Source organism: Caenorhabditis remanei, chromosome IV (genome assembly GCF_010183535.1).
Source record: "Caenorhabditis remanei strain PX506 chromosome IV, whole genome shotgun sequence".
Taxonomy (NCBI): domain Eukaryota; kingdom Metazoa; phylum Nematoda; class Chromadorea; order Rhabditida; family Rhabditidae; genus Caenorhabditis; species Caenorhabditis remanei.
This window is the reverse complement of record NC_071331.1, coordinates 12,214,573-12,235,109: the sequence shown is the minus strand read 5'-3', so window position 1 is coordinate 12,235,109 and position 20,537 is coordinate 12,214,573. Positions and strand designations below refer to the sequence as shown.

Genomic DNA, 20,537 nt, shown 5'->3' with positions numbered 1-20,537 from the left:
GATAAAAACTCTGGTACATGAAATGAAATGAGGGGGTATCAGAGTATATCTTTGATGTTCCAGATCCAAAGTCTCTATTTTGAAAAATATATATCTTAATCTGAATTCTTCAAAGAATTTATTCCATTGTTGATGTTGAAAAAAAGCTTGAGTCCATGAAAGTTCTGCCAGAGAAAAAGCAATCATTTTTGTTTTCCCGAGTATCGGAAATTGGATTTGAATAAAAGTTTGTGTGAATTGGTTAGTGTTTCCCAGAAGTCTCTGATAAAATCCAGGAAAAAATTAATAATGAAAATTTTTTATTCACACCAACTTCCTATTGAAAAGCAAAGAAAATTCTAGAAAACAAAACAAAGTTGACGAAAAATGAATCAAATTTTTTTGAGTGCAATGCATGATTAAATTCAAGAAGAAAGGTGAAAGTAGACAAAAATCATGAAGAAGGAAGCGAAACTGGCAATTATTTCCGGCTCGAATAGAAATTTGAGATTGAAGTTTAGAAGTCTGTAAAACTAATTTTTCCAATTTTTTATCACCTGTCGATTCTGAGAATTCTGAAAAATGGATGGAGAAGTTCATGTGGAAAACGAACTTCAGTTTGTTTCTTTGAAAACCGGGAAAGGAGAGAGATTATTTGTTTTATCTCTTCTCAGGAAATGAAATTACAGTTTCAGAACATCTATAAAATCATGTGCAGTTAAAAACACTGGTGCGTTGTGATTGAAAACTCTTAATAATAATCCAAAAACATTTGAAACGATAATGCAATGCTTTGCTCACACTTTTCTGTTTTAAAAGAAGTTTTATGAATCATTATCATAAAAGCATCGAGAGGTATTTGAGAAATAGTGAGATAGGATTGAAAAAACCAAGTTCAGTTTCAGACGGTTCTCAGGCAAACAGTTTATCTCCGGAAAGTTTTTTTTTTAGATGTTCATTTGTAGATATTATCACTTTTTTCGCATGAAAAAGAAAAAAAAAATGTAAATTTATCCTGAATAAATGTTCTAATGAAAATTAATGTGAACTATCGAACCACCAATTGCTTGTTTCACTCCAACTTCTTGATATCTGATGTTCTGAAATTTGAATCTTCATGAAAACTAGTCTGAATGTTCAATTCCAAAAATTGCGTCTTACTCTTTTTTAGCTTTCAGATGTTTAGTTTCTGATCGTTCGCACTTAATTGAATTCAACGGGACAAAAATCGAGTTCAGATCAAAGCCGCAAAAAATATTTCGAGTTGTCATACTTGATGCAGAATAAAATAACTGCATGATTGAAAGGGCTTGGTGAAAAACTAGATTATGAATGGTAACGTGGATGAGCCAAATTTCCGTGATGAAACAGTAGTTGTTTTATTTGGATAAGTATATTAAAAAACAAAATTATTGAAACAGAAGGAAAGACCTAGTCGGAGCAACAGGCACCAATGAAGAATTGTCAAAAGTTGACAACGTGAAACAGTAAATTTCGAGTTTAGAAAATTAAATTTGAGTATCCTCATTTAAAAATCTACGTGTTCCCATTCTTCCCATCCAGAAAAAGCACACCATCCTTTTCGTTCATTCCCATCACCACTCGATATCCAATTAGTCGCTCTCTCTCTCTTCTCTCACAATCTCTCTCCATTTGAATAACTCATTCTTCTGAAATAATGGTCTTCCCACAACATCCAAATGCAACAAATGATATTCTGCTGTCATTGGTAATACATTTTCAGGAGTTGCACTGAAAACTCTTTCAATTCAGAAAGGTAAACGTATTCGACTGGGAGATCACGAATTCAAACTGGTTCATGATATTGCCACTGGACCATTTTCTTCTGTTTTTCTTGTCGAAGAGAACGGAATTTCGTATGCGATGAAGGTAGAAGCACAGAATAAATGCTTGCGTCCAGTGCTCAAGGTAAACCAAAAAATTAAAAGGGTAGATTGATGATCGGTTATCAAACAAAAATTACTGTTTTGAAAAATTTATTAGTACATTACTTTTTTTCAATTTTTGCAGCTGGACCATGCCGTGCTCCGTGCTCTCAGCCATCAACCTGGATTCCCATCTCTCACTGCCTCTGGACGAACCGATAGTTTCAAATATGTTGTCATGCAATACGTTGGTCCTGATCTCTCAACTCTTCTCGAATTTTCTCCTCAACGTCGTTTCTCTTCTTCTACTGTCTATAAAATAGCCCTTCAAACTTTGGATCGTCTCGGTGTTCTTCATGAAGCAGGATGGTTGAATCGAGATGTTAAAGCTCAAAATTTCGCAGTTGGACTCGGAGAAGAAAGTAGTATTGTCTATATGTTGGATTTTGGACTCACGAGAAGATATCTGTAAGTTGTGGGCCGGGAGTAGGTAAAACATTAACAATGGAATTTTTGAACTGATATGTAGAAGTTGAAGCAGAGATAATCAAAGCTTTAAAAATTGTGAAAAAATCATCGTTAAGAAAAAGTAGCTCCCAAAAATAGTTGTGACAGTGTATTTAGTCATTTCAGAAAGGATCAATTGAGAATTTTAAAGTTTAGCGGAGTCAGTATCGCTCCTTTCAGCATTCCTACTTTCGTTTATTCAATTTTACAATTTTTCATAAATTTCTGTTTCTTGCAACTTTCTTAGTTTAAGCTATTATTTTTCCGTATTATTACATCTCTCAGTACCTGTCCATAGCAATTTTTCAGTGAAAACGACGGAAGCCGTCATCTCCTCCGTCCGCATGGTCCATCAGTCGGTACTTTCCCTTATGCTCCGTTAACTTCTCTCGGATTCTGTGATCAAGCTCCGATTGATGATATCGAAGGATGGCTGTACATGGTGATACATCTACTGACTGGAGGTCTTCCATGGCACAATCCCAGACGAGCTCTTGATCTTGCGAAAGTGAGAGAATGGAAAATGTATTGTCGTCGTCCTGGTGGAAAACTTCGATTGTTTGCTGGTGTTTCGAATGGATGGAGAGATGTTTTCGATGTTATTCTCAACACAGCGTGAGTTGGTCTTCTGGTTAATTTTTTCATAAAACGTTGTTTGTTTTTGATGAAAATAATTTTCAGTTTCAAAGAGTTATTGAATGTTCTTATAATTTTTTTAGGGAGTATCTGTTCTTTTACAGACATAATCAAAAACCGGACTACAACAAAATCGCCAATATGGTTCTATCTATTGCTCGAAACGAGAAAATCGACTTGTCAGCTCCATTCGATTGGCAAGTCAATCCAGTACTTCGATCAATAGTTCGTCTTGGTCCGTTGAGTTGTGATGAGTTGACAAGTATTCCATTGAGCAGTATTCCTATGTCTACGATGACAGAAGAGATTCGACTCCGTACGATGGCATCTCCTATCGGAACTTGTTAGGAGGAAATTATCTGGAATTTGAACTACTAACCCAAAAATAAATGAGAAAATCCTACTTTCGTTGTTTTTTGTCAAAAACATTCAAGTTTAGATGTAGCTTTCCATTTTATACCATATTTTGAAAAAGGTTATATTTTTCTGAAAGATTCTTTATATGAAATGCTGCTCTGTAATGATTTTCGATGATGATGAAACAAATATAATTGATTTTAAAATTGTTAGGTGATTCAGATTCAGAAAATGTAACAGAAGAATTCGAAAAAAATGGAGAACTATTGACAGCGGCCTGGCAGGTTTCACCTCTCGAACGATAGAATAATACCGTATAAATGTTTCGAAAAGGTTCTCATATTTGTTATCCCTGATTGACTTTGAATCAAATTTTACGACGCACTCTTTTTTTTGGTTTCACTGTATTCACTATTTCTTTACTTATTTGTTTAAATCTTAATGTTTTTTGTGGAGAGTCAATTTCTCTAATTGTCGACCGCGCTCCACTGGAATCTGTAATGGAAACGCGACGCGGTCTGTGATGAGAACGCGACGCAGCATAGTTTGTCTTCACATCTCACATCTGTCATTTCCGCCATTTACTATTTTCGAAAAATATAGATCCACTCTACCCGTCTCTAGTTATCTTGTTAGTCTTCTTCCTTTTCATTCACGAATTAGAAAATGAATAAGTCTATTCTGTCTACTTCAAATACAAAATTATCTAACTCAATCCTTGAGAAAATTTATGAATTCTGGCAACGTAAGTGTTTATTTACCTGATCCTAATCCTAATTTATTTATTCTTTAGAACCAGAAAACTACAAACATGTTCCCGTGGAAATCGCTCTTGAATTGTTTAATTCAAACAAAATTAAAATGAGAGAACTCGCGTGGTATTTGGAGACAGGTTCAAATATTCCTGAGAATTTCGAGGACATTTGTAAAGAGCTCGTTGAGAAGCATTTCCCTCAACTTATTCACGAGAAAGAGGGAATGGTGTATTACAATTGGTATGGATTTTTTCAATATTGTGTTTATGTCCAAGATGATAACGATTACAATCAACAAGAAGAGGAGCATGAGAGGAAATTGAAGGAATATGAATCTCAGTTGACCGCAATGGAAATGATTTCGGCTGGAACCGAAATGGTTGAAAAGATTATTGAGAATAAGAGAGAATTGATGATGACGAATCCAAAGAAGGCACTGAAAATAGTGGAACCAGCTCAATGGATTATGTATAAGAGATGCAATGATATCGATCGATCCAAGTATCAAAAGGAATATATTCGACTATTGAGTTCAAATGAAGAACCGCGCGAGGCTCATTTTTTGGCTTTTAAAGAAGTTATGACAGCATTGTTGAAAAAACAGAAGCAAGATTTGGCTGAGAAAGAAAATAATAATTGCTCGAAGGCGATTCCTAAAAAACGTAAGGGTCTCCTTTTTTACCATATAAAACTCAATCGATTAATTTTCTTTTCAGCAAAAACTACAAAGAAATCAGAAACTCCAGTGGATTTGAGTTTCCTAAAACCGTATCTGTCAAATGATGCAGTCAAGAGAGTTGAAGAGAGTGTTGGAAAGAACTCGAGTAAGAAGGGAAAAGTCAAGAAACAGGAGCACAAGAATGAAGTGAACGAAGAAGAAAAAGAGGAAGAGAATGTTTTGACTGTTCGTGATTTTCTGAAAATGAAAAAAGAATCAAGAAAGTCTTCAATGGACATACTGAAGGAACACAGAGATCAACCATCTGAAGAGTTTGGTTTGAATATTTATGTGGATTGTAACAATCGGAAAGAAAATATTCAAAACCAATCGTATAATTCTAAGAAAGAAACGGCACCAAAAAAAATTTACAATTCCGTTCAGGAAATAATGCTCTGATGAAATGCTGAAAATGCTGACAGCTATCAAATCTGTCTGAATATTTCAAATCCGCCACCGATACTCCAGTGAACATTTAAATTATCATTGAATTTACAGTTGTTGCATAATATTGTTTTCTGTTTTCCTTTTCAACCTTATCTCGTCTGTCTGTGTGCCATAAACCAATAAATTAGAAATTAGAAATCTTCATTTTGTCTTGTTATAAGTTACAAGGGTTCTCTCTTCTCTTTTCTTCGTCAACACCGATCTTCATGATCTCTTTCAATATTTCCAGTCTAAATGTTATGCACGTTCTCTGAAAAAAACTCTGAAGGAGATCAGTCGATTCAACATGTTTAACCATTGCGTCACCATTATCATCGTATCAAAACGACAAACCTCATAGATCTCTTCTTCTAAATTCAGTTGTGAAATGTGTCGACGTCGACCGTTTTTCTCCCACTCGGGACTCGTTGACTTATGCAAATGAGCCCTCTTCTTTTTTCATCATGTCCCGAGTGTCAACCTAGTAAAATGATTCCTTTATAAATACCATTTCAATGTTTTTGCGACCTATTCATTGAGAAATTTCCCATTTGTTTTTCAGTGTCGAATGAACAGAAAGTGCTATCAAAATGAACAATTTTCGATTCTTCCTTCTCTTCTTGGCTACCGTATCCATGACATTTGTCTATAGTAATCGAGTGGTATTCGGATTTACTGTAATTTGTCAGCAGAGTGGAAATGAGAGTGAAACGATGACTTATGTGGCTCCTGGTAAATTGAAATTATCAGATGTATAAGAGATAGCTCAGATATTTTTTGGAGGATTCAGTAAAACAAGAAAGTAAATTAGGATAATTGGAAACACCACGTACTAAAGCTCCAAAAATAATATTGATTAGTTATAATTGTGAAGCAGAAAAAAACAGTTAGTTATGAAAAAATGAATTTTGTTACCGCATTTTATTCCAAAACTGTCTTTCTATATTTTCATTTTCAGACTACTACCTCCTCGAATCTCTGAATGTTGCTTGGATGTTCACAGCCACTGCCATCGGAATGTGTCTCGGACCTGCTCCATTTTATTTTGCCCATTTTCTGAGTACCCGAGTCCTCATCTTCTCGTATGGATTCCTCTCCGGAATCAGCTCGATCCTCTACCCATTAGCTGACTCCCTCGGATTCTGGCCAGCTCTTGTCTGTCGATTCATGGCAGGATTCGCTCAAGCAAGTCAACTTCATTTCACAAATGATTTGGTTCTTCGATGGACTCCACAATCAGAAGCCTCTTTCTTCTTCTCCATCATGCTTGCCACATCTCAATTCGGTCCGTTGTTCACCATGATTTTGGGCGGTGAAATGTGTTCTTCCTCGTTTTTCGGATGGGAAGCCACCTACTACATTCTGGGAGTAGGTACAATCGCCGCATCGATGGCATTCGCGTATTACTATTCGGATAGTGTTGAGGAGAATAAGTGAGTTCAAGGAACTTCTTCATCAATTTAACTTAAAGTTTCCAGAAACCTGGAAGAGTCCGAAAAAAAGTACATTCTTGCTGGAAAACATTCAACAAAAGAAAAGGAGACAGTCCCATACAAAGCTCTTCTGAAGGATTGGACGATCTGGATCAGTCTTCTAATGTTCACTGGTTACTATTTGGCCATGATTGTCTATCAACAATATTCTCCAATTTTCATCAAACAAGTACTCCACTACACGATCAGAGAAACTGGTTACTTCTCAGCAATCCCTCAGTTCATCGCCATTTTCATCAAAATTGGATGTGGACGATTATTGGGTAAAATTTGAATCAAAAAGCATTGCTGTATCAATAATGCATCAAAATACAATTAGCATCTTGCACTTTGATAACTGTTCTGAAACAGTATTTCTATATTTCAGATGTAAAATTCGGTTGTGGTCCCAAATTAACTCTTGTCATCCCTCTTCTGATTCTGGAGTCTATGAGTGCATTCTCTCTTTTCCTCACTGGATTCGTGAGTTCTAAACCAGCAACTCTCTTTAGAAAAATTATATTCCTTTAGCTCGACGACCGTGTCTGGGCTCTGATTTGTATGATGATCTTCGCTTCTCTGCACTTCTTCGTTCCAGTGATTTGTAGCAGAACTATTCAAATTGTTAGTTTTCAAAAAAAACCAAGAAGATTATACTTGTTATGTTTCAGAGAGCAGCTCAACATTCACACTTCGCTTTGAATCTGAATATGGTGATTGCTGGAATCGCACAGATTTTGATTCCGTTGGGAGTGCAAGCAGTGGTTCCGGATAACTCGAGAAGTCAGGTGAGAAGTTTATCAAATTACGAAAGTTTTTTTGGAACCTTAAGCAGCCAAGGCATTGCTTTGGAATTCCGGGTTCATCTTTATTATAATCACGAAACAGTCCATTTTCTGACGATATATGGTAGCTTTTGGAGTTTTATCTATTAAAACATTACTGTGACCCTAATAAGTTAAATTGTTCTGATCTATTTACTAGTAGTAACACTAATTCCCATAAATTTCTATTTTTCAGTGGGCACTGGTATTCTATTTCCTCGTCATCACCATCATCATCACCTCTGTTCTCTACACAGTTTTCTCGAAAGTGGCAGCTGCTGAATGGACGAAACCAAAGAGAGCTTCAGAGTACACGATCTACCGACTATCTGATATCTCTCCACCTGAACCAATCACAATTCCAATGCCAAGAGAATGCAAGTACTAGAAGACGAGATAATGGAGGAGACGGGTTTCGGATTATTTCTATTTTGAATTACATATTGTTTTTCTATAAACAAATTTGAGAAGTTGTTTAGGTGATGTTGCCTTCAATTAGTGATCAAATAATCTGAGTTGAAGAACATGAAACACTGTTGAAACTGAGCATAATTTACCGGGTGGCAGTATAAAAGTGTACGGAAACCGGCAATTTAAGAATTACAAAAATCGTATTAAAAATTTGGAAAGTGATATACTGTGAAATTGATTCTCCTTATTTCCGGATAACTTCTTTTCATTTATTACTTGATTTGGTGAACATATTGGCGGCGGCTGTTGCACTTGAGTGATTGTTGTTGGTAGATCTTTTGTTTATTCTGAATCGTGCCTGATCTCTGATAGTCTGAAATTTTATACTATAACATCCGAAGATCCCATTCTCTACGACATACCTTGACCATGATCATAACCAGAATCGGGTTGAGAGCAGGACACCAGGAGAACAGATACGGTAGATAAATCGAGAGACGAGAGGTTTCGACACGAAAAAGTGGCATCAGAAAGGAGACGTAGAAAGGGATGTGGATGGTTAGGAAGGGAAGTGTGAACTGGAAAATTAGAACTATTTGGGAATAGTTTTTATTAGACACAGTTTCAAAGAGTTCTCAATAGATGATAATATCCACAAAGCAATAATTCTCTCGAGACTAACCTGAACAATAAGAACAGTATTCAATTGTTGCGTTGCTTTCATTGAGTTGGAACTCTTCGATCCTTTATGAATTTCCTGTTTGATGATAATCCAACAAACTAATGAAATAATTGTAGTGATTACTAGAACTGCTAGAATATACAGAGTACATGTCCAAGATATCGGATCCGGAACGAAATGATTCAGAGTATAATCAAATCTTTCCAATGAGGCAATCAGATATGCAGATTTTCCACGTCCATTGAGGTTATACACGATTTCTTCTGATAATTTGTCGTCCGAAGCGTCTGGAGAGTACCCAAAAGAAATGAGAAGAGTGGCAGTAAAAGATACGATGAATGAGATTATTGTAGTGATGAAGACGATTCGTTTTTGGGTTCGGGGGTTCCTGAAATATAAACATCATAAAATTTAATCTAAAAGAATTAGAAAAACTATTGAACATCTGTAGAAATATAATAATTTAAAAGAACATTGAAACAATATAGAGTTTGCTGTTTCATTAACAAGATAGTTGTCTTATTTACAAACTTTTCTTCGATAAACGTTTCCTTTTAATATTTTATGTATCTTATCAGTTCAATTCAAACTACCTCCGTTTAGTTAATCTCCTTTAGCATAACTCACTTCTTCACAATAAAAACGACTTGAAGAAACTGCATCGGCGGTCCCATACAGGAGAAGATGACAAATGTAACAAATGATATCAGCATGGCCCGTCCTGGAAAAATCATGTTTCAGATACACGAAATAATCTAGTTTTTATTCTAGGACAGTTGGTCCACTCATTTAAAATCGTTTTGTTTCGCGATACCTGCTCAATCTGACACTTCTCATCAACCCGACGTATGACAAATCTCTCGAGTTATCATGAATTACTCTCTTCTGACTCACCAAATTTGATGGGCAACTGAAATCCCCCTTTGACGATATAGACTGCCTCCGCTTCAATTATGTAGGCGAGTGTCTGCAGTTAATTGGGTTGAGCTCACTCTTGTTTACAAATTCAAATCGAGAATTGACTCACCGGTGAACACAATATAATCAAAACGGAGAAGAGTAATCTTAGGATTGCAGCGAATATCTGCATTCTTTTCACATGATCCGAATAGATTTTTACTTGAGACGTGGCAATTATAAGGGAAACATTGAAGATGAGCGAGAGACATCCAGTGAAAATACTATTGAACTCGTCGAACCAAGTGTCATTTATTGTTTCGAGACTTGTCATTCTTGAAATATCTCTTGAAAGACGAGAAGATGTTAAATTGAATCGCATGTTGAATCGCAGTTATAAAGAACAAAATAAACTGAATCCTAATTTTTTCAAAGAGAATTCAGGAGTTAGGCGAGGAAAATCTATTGAATGAGAGAGTTGATTGTGATATTAACTTGATTTGTTATAGGAATATTTTGCATTTTGTCACAGAATAGAATAAGGAAAGCGAAAGCAAAGGAAAAGTAAAGGTGGTTCTGAAAACGACAAGACGGAAGATGAACTGAAGTGATCAAGAAGCAGCAGTCAAAAGCTCATAATTATAACCGGGGAATTCTGAAAACTGTTTTTCTGAAGTGCTTCTCGGAAATTGGCTTTCATGAAGGTAGAGCTACGTGAACAAAAAGAGTACGTTAGAACAAGATCATAAATGTCAGAAATCCTTAACATGGGTAGTTGAAACAGTTAAAAGGAAAAAATTAGGCAGGACTGGAGGCGATAGAACCATGTTATCTTTCTATAAATCTCTTTGACAGATCAAAATTTGAATCAAATCATTCCTCCATGTAGTTTGTTCGCAGTTCACAAATACTGCGTTTCTCGAAAAACAGAGATGTTATCACTAGTATCTTCACAATCGGGAAAAATGAAGAAAAAGACAAAACGGACGGTTGGACTGAATATGAACGGACACCATAACGTCATTCGCATGAAGTCCGCTAACTGGCGACTATTAGAATTTCGGTGGCTCGAATGGAGCACGCTCAGAAGCGTCGTGTTATTTTCTTTAATTTAAAATTCAAAATTTAGAAACTAGGCAATCCACAACGTTAAAAATTACGCATGAAATGGGAAATTAGAAAGTAGAACTACATAGGAAATAGATCCACAAGTCATTTTATAAGTCAAACGGCACTCTTTTTATGTTAATTTGAAACTGTAATCATTGATGTCACTTATCGAGACCCACAAGTGTCTGTTATTTTCATTACTTCATAACAACTTCGAAAACTGAATTTCGGGAGAAATAACTAAAACACAAGTTTTGAAAATTTTCTTTAGAAACAAGAAATAAAGTATGACCAGACAGTATTCAAAGAGCTATCAAGAAAACAAGAAAATTGGAATTAAAAATGACACGTTTTGACTCATTTCGTGATAAAATCGAAATCCGTCTGTCTATTCAGTGACGTCCTTTCTGAGTCTCCTCCACCCGCCGAATTGAAAATTCGAATCCCCCATGGAGGATTACTCAATGTGCACGTGCACCTAGACACCTGCGATGTCTGAAGGACTTGGAACATGCTGTTGGGGGAGGTTTTGGAGTGAATGATCTGAAATTCAACCGATCAGGCTTATATTGAATTACATAGTTGATGGATATGTCGATGGACGGAGTAAGAATCTTATTGATCTTTCGGGGGAGTCTCGCGGGGTGGTATCTACCAAATTGAATACTAGATTTGATCCAAACCGAATTCTATATAAAAAATTTCAAGTATTCCAAACTTGCCTTTCATTTTTGTTTAACGAACATTTTGAAAATGTTTGAGTTGCTATTGTTTGATCTTGTTCTTATATTAAAAAACGCTTTTTCCCGAATGCTCTGGAAATAAGACACATGATTTCAATTTCATAAAATTTTGAATACCTTCACCATTAACAGCACAAGAATTGGGCTGAGAGCAGGACACCAGGAGAACAGATAAGGTAGATAAATTGAGAGTTCTGAGGTCTCGTAGCGGATAAGAGGCATTATGAAGGAGAAGTAGAATGGGATGTGGATGGTTAGGAAGGGAAGTGTGAACTGAAAGAACAGTTAAGAACCGCATTTTTCAAAACAGGATTACGGTTTCACAGTGGTTTCCAATAATTCTATCAACCTTCAATTTTCGTTTAATCTCCAAAAACCCATTTGAAACATCTTTTCATTTCACCAACCTGAACAATCAATACAGTACTCAATTGTTGGGTAGACTTTATCGAGTTGGCACTTCCCAATCCCCGACGAATTTCCAATTTGATGATAATCCAACAAACTAATGAAATGATAGTAGTGACCACCAGAACCGCAAGAATATAAAAAGTGCAGACCCATGAAATTGGATCCGGAACGAAGTCGTTCAAATCATAATCAAATCGTTCCCAAGAAGCGATCAGATATGCTGCAGTTCCACGCCCATTCAAATAATAAACTATCTGTTCTGATAGTTTGTCATCAGATTCATTAGGTACATATCCCAAGAAAATGAGAAGAGTTGCTGTTAGGGAGACAGAAAAAGTGATTACTGTGGTGATGACAACGATCTGTTTCTGTGATCGGGAGCTTCTAAAATTGGTTTAATTTGAATGGATCAGATTTTCAGCTCACTTTTTCAATATAACCACAACCTGTAGAAACTGCATTGGAGGTCCCATACAGGAGAAGATGACAAATGTGACGAAAGCTATCAGTATGGCTTCACCTAAATTTTACTTGTTGTTTAAGATTTTTTCATAATTCCTCGTTTTTGCACTCTTCATCCCTGTGGACATGTTTTATGACTCACCAATCACGATGGGCAACTTGAATCCACCTTTCACAATATAGACAGCCTCTGCTTCAGTCATGTAAGCAAGTGTCTGCAATTAACGGAAATGATTCATTTTTACTAACTTACACATTTCTATTTTAACTGACCGGTGAACAAAATACTATCAACATAGAGAAGAGTAATCGGATGACTGAAGTGAATATCTGCATGCGTTTCACATGATCCGAGTAGATCTTAACTCGTGACGTGGCAATTATAAGAGTTATATTGAAGATAAGAGATATGCATCCAGTGATGATACTATTGAATTCGTCGAAATCAGTGTCGTTGATATTTTCTCGGAGCTCCATATTTCTGAATAAAACTGACAAGTTGTGAGTAGTTGAGTTGTTCATAGAGGTGCGAAAAGGGGACAACAGGGTAAATCAAAAGATCAAACGTCAGCAATTCGAACATAATATTAAATTTAGGATATTTGAATGATCATTATCTCGATACTGCTTTCCAAAAATAAAAATGATCTTACGGTATCAAAAAAGAAAGAAAAGATATTTCTTCAGTACATCCGATCGTTTCTGAAAAGACAGAACTATAGTGACACTTGAATAAAATGTTTCTGTCTCTCGGTGTGTAGCTTTCTAGTAAGTCAGAGAACTAATATAATTTGATCATTTTTTCAAGCAAGACAAGACCAAAACATGAAAGATATATTGCAGAGTAAGAGTGGGGAATAAATTCAGAAATGTCAGGAGCTGCAGGAATTGTTTAAAATGACGTCGCCAATTCAAATTTAATTTTATGTTTGAACAATTGCAGCCGTACAAACAGTAGTCGAATAGAAAAAAGAAACAGAAGAGAAGTTTAGTTTTCAGGAGGCATTTTGTAACATATTTGATAAAAAGAACCGTATTTATTATATTAAATTGAAACATGAACCAGTGAGCCCCGATATCGTATGTTAATTAAAACTAGAAGTAGAAGTTGTAATTAAAAAGTACATAAAAAGCAAGATGATTATTTATGTCACTCGAGACCAAGACCTGTCTGGCAATCCTCTCAGAACTACGATTATTCGTCTCCAATCAAAAAATCAACGATTCAAAATCTGTCCTCCCAGACGATTGATTAATGTGCACGTGCACTGAGCACTTGAGATGATTGACGGACTTGAATCATATTGGTCGAGCTGATTTTGGAAACTGCTGATTTGCAAAACATTCGGTCACGAATGTTCTGAAATTTATTGAGTTAAGTGAATGGAAAAATATTGTTTCCCGTTTCAAAACTTTTTAAAAAATAAAAGTTTCTTTAAAGCAAGTAGTCTACTTACGATTCGCACCAGAAAATAAATAAAAATCTTACCTTGACCATAACCATAACCAAAATAGGATTGATAGCCGGGCACCAAGAAAACAAAAACGGCAGATTACTCGAGATGAATGAGTTTTCCAAATCAAAGGCAGGAAGGATGAACGACACATAAAATGGAATATGAACCGTGACAAATGGAAGAGCGAACTGTAGAAACAGAATCATGTTTATCTGATTCTGCGACTTTTTCGCCACGTCGCTCATCATTTTCTTGTTCATCTGTGCCTGTATCTTGAATCCACACACAATTACAGTGATGACTGAAGCAAGCATTATGAACTGGATGTATGCTGTACAGATAATTGACATCCAATCGATAACATTATTTCGAGAAGACGTGATCATCAAGAACGCACTATCTCCTTCTCCATTCAGGTAGTAGACTATGGGTTTAGCCTCCAATAATTCGGCTGTAGAAGGTGTATATCCGAAGTACACAAGGACGAGTGTAGGGATTCCAGCTATCACGGATACGGTAGAAAGAATAGGACCGAGGTGTTCCCGTTTGTGGGCGCTGCTGAAAATAAAGATACTTGAGAAGCAGTACTTTCAGAGAGGATGCTCTTACTCTGAAAGTAAATGACACAACTGAAGATATTGGACTGTTGGAGAACTACAAGAGATGACGACGAAGAAAACAAAAAGGGTCAAGAAGAATGTTCCTGTAAATAATTATTTTCAGTTTCATCGTGTTTTTTTTATGTGTCCCTAGAACTTTTTGTATTATCGGTAGTTTTTTTCATCGATGACGTTATGTCATCTATATTTTTCTCATACATCAAAACAAGCAACTTTTAAGTTCAAATCGAAAACTCGAAACTTGTAATTTGTCAAAATGTCAATTGAAAAAAAATAAATCAACAACATACCTATATCGAACGGAAGATAGAATCCACCCTTCACGATGTATAATGATTTCATTTTGGCCACATACACTAGAGTCTGAACCTTGTCTGACATTTTACAACGATAAATGATTGACGAAATCTTACCGGTGAAGTGATCACAACAACCATCGAGAACATCAAACGAAGAATACAAACATAATACTGAATCCATCGGAATGCGTTTGAATAAGTTTTCACTGTAGATGTGGCATATATCAGTGCAATATTAGAAATTAAAGAAATGAATCCAGCGATATAAGCATTCGCTTCATTGACTGGTGTCTCGTGGAGTTCAGATGGAAGTGGAGTGGTGCTCGTCGTCATTTTTCGTCTTAAAATATAAGAGATTGTAAATTTCAAAAAATAAAGTTTTCGCATCATTTCTCATAGTTTCTATCAATTTATGTAGCCCTTACAGCTTTTTCATCGAAAAAGAAATATGTGTGATTGATGTATAAATATACCGATAATCTGAAGATCCTAGAATATTGTCGCAATCTCTGTGATTTTTGGCTCTGCTCTCGTTTTTATACATTTGTTTTCATTATTTCAGTTTTGTTATTATCAGTTTATTATTTCAAGTCAACCAATACAGATAATGTGACATAAAAAATGGAACAGTGAGGAAAAACAATAAATATACAGAAATTTGAATTCAGAATTTCTGTATAATTTACAACAAAAAAAGATCACGTGAGAAATATACAGAAATTTAAATCCAACATTTCTGTATAATTAAAAAAAAGATAACGTGGAAAATATACAGAAATTTCGGATTCAAATTTCTGTATAATTAAAAAAAAGATAACGTGGAAAATATACAGAAATTTCGGATTCAAATTTCTGTATATTTTCCAACAAAAAAATGAAATTGATAATTCTATTCAAATCCACCATCTTTTCAGATCCTCGATCCTCATTTGACATTTAGGACTTGAATCTAGTTGACAGTGTTTGGAAGTTAAGCAGCCATGTCTGGAAAATTCATAGTTTTTGTCGAGACCAGACTCTTTTCTTACCTGTCTGAGTGTACTTGATCATGAGAATATACATCACAAATAGATAATTGATCTGAAGTGTCTCCGAGATAATTAGGCTATTTTGAATATACTTCACACACAAATTTTTAAAATTGTTCTTCTATTTATCAACAAGTACTTTTGATAATCTGTAAAAATCAGTTTTTCAATGAATAAGGATACTTACCTGGCTTGTAGAATGCTTTGTATCTATATTCTCTTTGAAAAAATTGGATAGCCATCATGAAATTACACGTCATCTTTTTGTTTTCATTGGAAATGAATTTTTTCATTCAAATAAATTTTGCGTGACACTGGCAATATTGTGGGAACTCGTACTGTAAAAACCACGTGAGAACCCCTCTGGAAAGTTCATTTTCATATTCATTTCCAATGAAAACAAAAAGATGACGTGTAATTTCATGATGGCTATCCAATTTTTTCAAAGAGAATATAGATACAAAGCATTCTACAAGCCAGGTAAGTATCCTTATTCATTGAAAAACTGATTTTTACAGATTATCAAAAGTACTTGTTGATAAATAGAAGAACAATTTTAAAAATTTGTGTGTGAAGTATATTCAAAATAGCCTAATTATCTCGGAGACACTTCAAATCAATTATCTATTTGTGATGTATATTCTCATGATCAAGTACACTCAGACAGGTAAGAAAAGAGTCTGGTCTCGACAAAAACTATGAATTTTCCAGACATGGCTGCTTAACTTCCAAACACTGTCAACTAGATTTAAGTCCTAAATGTCAAATGAGGATCGAGGATCTGAAAAGATGGTGGATTTGAATAGAATTATCAATTTCATTTTTTTGTTGGAAAATATACAGAAATTTGAATCCGAAATTTCTGTATATTTTCCACGTTATCTTTTTTTTAATTATACAGAAATTTGAATCCGAAATTTCTGTATATTTTCCACGTTATCTTTTTTTTAATTATACAGAAATTTTGGATTTAAATTTCTGTATATTTCTCACGTGATCTTTTTTTGTTGTAAATTATACAGAAATTCTGAATTCAAATTTCTGTATATTTATTGTTTTTCCTCACTGTTCCATTTTTTATGTCACATTATCTGTATTGGTTGACTTGAAATAATAAACTGATAATAACAAAACTGAAATAATGAAAACAAATGTATGAAAAAAACCAGACTTCTTCAACTTATACGCTTTCCAACTATTTACATGACTCAATGTTGGAAATTGTATATTTATACATGTAAAAGTAGGAAGAATATAACATTCTAGAAACAAAGTATAATCACTACAGTTTTTCTTTAAAACTTTGCGTTTTCACTTGAAAACTTTTTTTTTTGAAATTTACAATCTCTTATATCCATAATTAATGGAGACTGAGGATTTCAGATTAGAGAGAATAAGTTGAGTCAGTAACCAATGCAACGTATGTTCTGAATTTTTTCCGAGCCTTCAAAGATTCTGAACAATTCTAAAAACGGAAGAAAACATAGCAAGCTTCTAAATTAGTTTCTTGAGAAATCTCTCATGGTTTCTTCTTATTATTTCCTAGGCTTTTCTACTCATTAAAACCAAATAATCTAAACAAAACTGAGAAAAAAAGTTCTTAAAATGCATCACTTGGAAATATTTGAATTCTGAAAACGAAGTGAGCGTAACAACAGAAAGCTAGACGGATAACAAAAATGATAAATATGATTCTTTGGATTTCAATTTGCTAATTATAGGCGTACTACGCATGTCTAGCGAGATATTGCGTATCACGATGAAATAGTGGTGGCTCGAGGGAACACAAAGGGGCAGACGTTGGAATCAGAAGATGAATCAAGAAAGACTGGGGACTCAATAAGAATATGCGCACTAACGGTTTTTGATCTTGCAATACTTTCAAACGACCGGGTGATGCCTATAGAGATAAGTGGAGGAGGGAGGGCTGATGTATGGAGAAAGACTTTAAGAGATCATTGAAGGAATCGAATCAGTACTTGATTGATTGAGTGTCTGGCCAAACTATTGAACTTTTGACAACACTTTTTGAACGTGGTTCACAAGGAAAACGCAAAAAAAATATTACTACTGTGTTCAAACATTTTCTAGCAAATTATGTGATTGAAGAAACAGTAATTAATAATTGGCAGGAGCTTGGGATAAACGGATTTCAAACTAGACCTATATTTTCATTTTATGATCAAGGTTGGACAAAATGTTTGAAAAAATTTCAGATAAGGGTTGGAGAAGGGATAGACAAGCCTTAGGAAGACAGGACGAAAATAGGTTCACTAATTGGAGAGGTTGCTCAAATCAAGAGCAAACAACTGAAAGTTCTGGAGTAATAAACATTAATGCCCATAATTTCAGTAAATTTCTTTTTGAACTGGTTAGGCTTTTCCAAATTGAAAAAAGTATGACAAATTTATTTTCTACAACAAACCCAAAGTTTGAAACCTAGAATTAAAACTGAAAACATTTGAAATATCACGTTCAAGCACGAAAACTCCAAAAAACACGGAAGAAGAAGGGATCAAAAAGTAGTGGGTTCAGACTGAAAAATGTCTCTAATTCTATCAATTTATCACTTTTTGCTTCTATATCAACTCCCTCACAGACTACAGACACACCTGTTCAATCATGTACATATTCGATGAATTGGGTTATTGGACGAATGAAAGTTCTTGGTTTCTAGGGCTACTTTGTGTTGGTTCTGGGAATATGAGGGAAATTCTTTATTATTCTGTTTCAAGAAGGTAGTTTATACTGGTGCCAATTATATGTAAAAGGTACTCCTTCTTCTAGAAGAAGTTGAATGTTTGGCATGGAGCGCTTGGCTGGAAGTGAATGTTGCACCAGTATTGGGCGTGTTTTTCTTGCTCAGTAGAGTATCTCGAACATTCTGAAGATCGAAGTTTGAGATTGAAAATATTGCAGAATTGATTACCTTGACCATACAAATAACTAGGATGGGGTTGATTGCCGGACACCAAGCGAAGAGATACGGTAGGTTTGATGAGAGAATTTTGAATTCGATATCCAGATATGGGAGTATGAAAGCAGTGAAGAAGGGAATATGGATGGTGATGAAGGGGAAGATGAACTGAAACTATCACTGTTTTAAGAAGGGGTCAAGTAGTGGAAGCAATTATTTCTCTCAATAATTACCATATTTGAAGAACTCGGTGTGTACAGAAAATATCAAGAAAATAGCATGTCCGCCCATTGACAGAACCCTTTTCCAGTGTCATGGGAGAAAACTTGCTTTATTTCATGAGTTGCAGATGGGCATTCTCGCCGAATCAAACATCCCATTCTTACGGTAACACACATACACTCGCAACGACGTTCCCCTAACCCGCCACGTGGCAAAGTCTCGTACCACCCATCTCTCCACGCGTTTTTTGATTGTTTTCTGTGCTGGTGTTTTATTATTCTCTTGTACTTCTATTGTTTTATTCTTGGATAAGGATAAATTAGTAGTTTTCAAGTATAAAATCTCGTTGTGTTCGTCAAAAAGGCCACTGAATCCGTAACCACCGGATAACTCATGCCTATAATTGTTAGATTTTTTAGCAGAGTATGCACCACTTCCCTATCATCGCAATATACCGTAAAAACTCTATTTGAGGTGCATGCACCTCAATTGTTCAAAGGGTCCGTCGGAAGGCAACTCTATTAGAGGGGCACTTCAAATAGAGGGATTGCCTCTATTTTTCGCCGACGAATTCGGCCCGAACTCGGGGTCCAACTAACTCTTGAATTGTATTGATTTCACTAGTTTTGATGAAAAATTCGTCGCACATTTGAGCTAAAAACTGAGAATATCCTGAATTTTAATAGCAAACTGCGTTTATAACAACAAAAATGCTGAAATAGTAATGCGAGACAACAGTTCGGAGTCAATTAATGACGATATTAGAGAACGGTGTAAATTGCTGGCAACTCGAATAGAGTTTTTACGGTAAATATTTATCTACTGGCGGTCTGATTCTTTTTTGACCTCTCTAATCTCAAAAGTTCATTTTCTAATCTTGTTCTACATTCACTTACCATTACGCAAAAATGTCCTTCTATTTTTCATAATATGACGTTGTTCAAAATAAGTTCTCTGACACAATTATTTTCCGTTTTTCTGGGTTACACATATTTGAATGACAAAGTGACATAATCAAATCAATCAGTTTCTTTCCTCCAAGTTGCAAAACGTAATCACTCACCTGAACCATCAGAAGCAAGTTCAATTGTTTCTGCGACTTCACGGACTGTTGACTTGTTATCGACTTCTTTTTTCTCGCCATTTTCTGCATGTGAGAGAAACAAACAATCACTACAAGTACAGATAATACCATTGCAGTGAACATGAAGAATGTGCATATACGAGCGGAGACATCGTATTCATAGGTGCCAGTTTCAGCCATCATAATCTGCAAACAAAAGTTTATAAATTTAAATTTGAGAAAGTCCTCACTTTCTCTTCCGGAGCAATCAAAAAAGAACTGTCCTCGTGTTCCGTGATTTCTTGAATCAATGTTTCCGATATATCCATTTCATAAGGACTCGGTGTATACCCGATATAAACCAACCAAAATGTAGGAACAGCTACTATGAATGGAATGGATCCAATGAAGGTTCGGAGGAGGAGATGATTCTTAAGGGCAGGACTGAAAATACAGTATAAATGAAAACATTTTGATAAAGAATGAGACTCACTTCGACAAAAGATACGCGACTTGAAGATACTGAACAGTTGGTCCAGTGCATGAAGTGACAACGAAAACGAGAAATAAATTGAGTAAATGATCACCAATATCTCGAGGAATATTTATTCCGCCTTTTACAATGTAGAGGGCTTTTACTTCGGTTAGGTACATT

The 20,537-nt window shown here is 35.3% G+C and overlaps 5 protein-coding genes across 5 annotated transcripts; 1 reads left to right on the top strand and 4 right to left on the bottom strand.

Moving 5' to 3' along the window:
- Nucleotides 1-1,657: 1,657 nt before the first annotated feature.
- GCK72_013493 (uncharacterized protein) lies at nt 1,658-3,356 on the top strand (the record flags this gene model as incomplete). The annotated part of the gene is made up of 5 exons (XM_003101308.2): nt 1,658-1,708; nt 1,753-1,908; nt 2,011-2,333; nt 2,682-2,987; nt 3,113-3,356. 5 exons carry the CDS (start codon nt 1,658-1,660, stop codon nt 3,354-3,356), a joined length of 1,080 nt encoding a protein of 359 aa, XP_003101356.2.
- A 4,880-nt stretch (nt 3,357-8,236) lies between these two features.
- GCK72_013492 (uncharacterized protein) lies at nt 8,237-9,932 on the bottom strand (the record flags this gene model as incomplete). Its single annotated transcript, XM_003101326.2, has 6 exons — nt 8,237-8,344; nt 8,394-8,549; nt 8,654-9,041; nt 9,281-9,374; nt 9,548-9,620; nt 9,681-9,932. The coding sequence occupies 6 exons, from the start codon at nt 9,930-9,932 to the stop codon at nt 8,237-8,239; spliced, it is 1,071 nt and encodes a 356-aa protein (XP_003101374.2).
- A 1,302-nt stretch (nt 9,933-11,234) lies between these two features.
- Nucleotides 11,235-12,753, bottom strand: GCK72_013491 (uncharacterized protein; the record flags this gene model as incomplete). Its single annotated transcript, XM_053729869.1, has 7 exons — nt 11,235-11,349; nt 11,405-11,475; nt 11,521-11,676; nt 11,811-12,198; nt 12,241-12,334; nt 12,419-12,491; nt 12,550-12,753. 7 exons carry the CDS (start codon nt 12,751-12,753, stop codon nt 11,235-11,237), a joined length of 1,101 nt encoding a protein of 366 aa, XP_053584641.1.
- Nucleotides 12,754-13,528: 775 nt separating this feature from the next.
- On the bottom strand, nt 13,529-14,985 carry GCK72_013490 (uncharacterized protein; the record flags this gene model as incomplete). The annotated part of the gene is made up of 5 exons (XM_003101284.2): nt 13,529-13,636; nt 13,766-14,291; nt 14,343-14,436; nt 14,644-14,716; nt 14,767-14,985. 5 exons carry the CDS (start codon nt 14,983-14,985, stop codon nt 13,529-13,531), a joined length of 1,020 nt encoding a protein of 339 aa, XP_003101332.2.
- A 3,453-nt stretch (nt 14,986-18,438) lies between these two features.
- On the bottom strand, nt 18,439-20,536 carry GCK72_013489 (uncharacterized protein; the record flags this gene model as incomplete). The annotated part of the gene is made up of 5 exons (XM_003090669.2): nt 18,439-18,564; nt 18,610-18,765; nt 19,883-20,089; nt 20,134-20,326; nt 20,376-20,536. 5 exons carry the CDS (start codon nt 20,534-20,536, stop codon nt 18,439-18,441), a joined length of 843 nt encoding a protein of 280 aa, XP_003090717.2.
- Between the last annotated feature and the right edge of the window lies 1 nt (nt 20,537).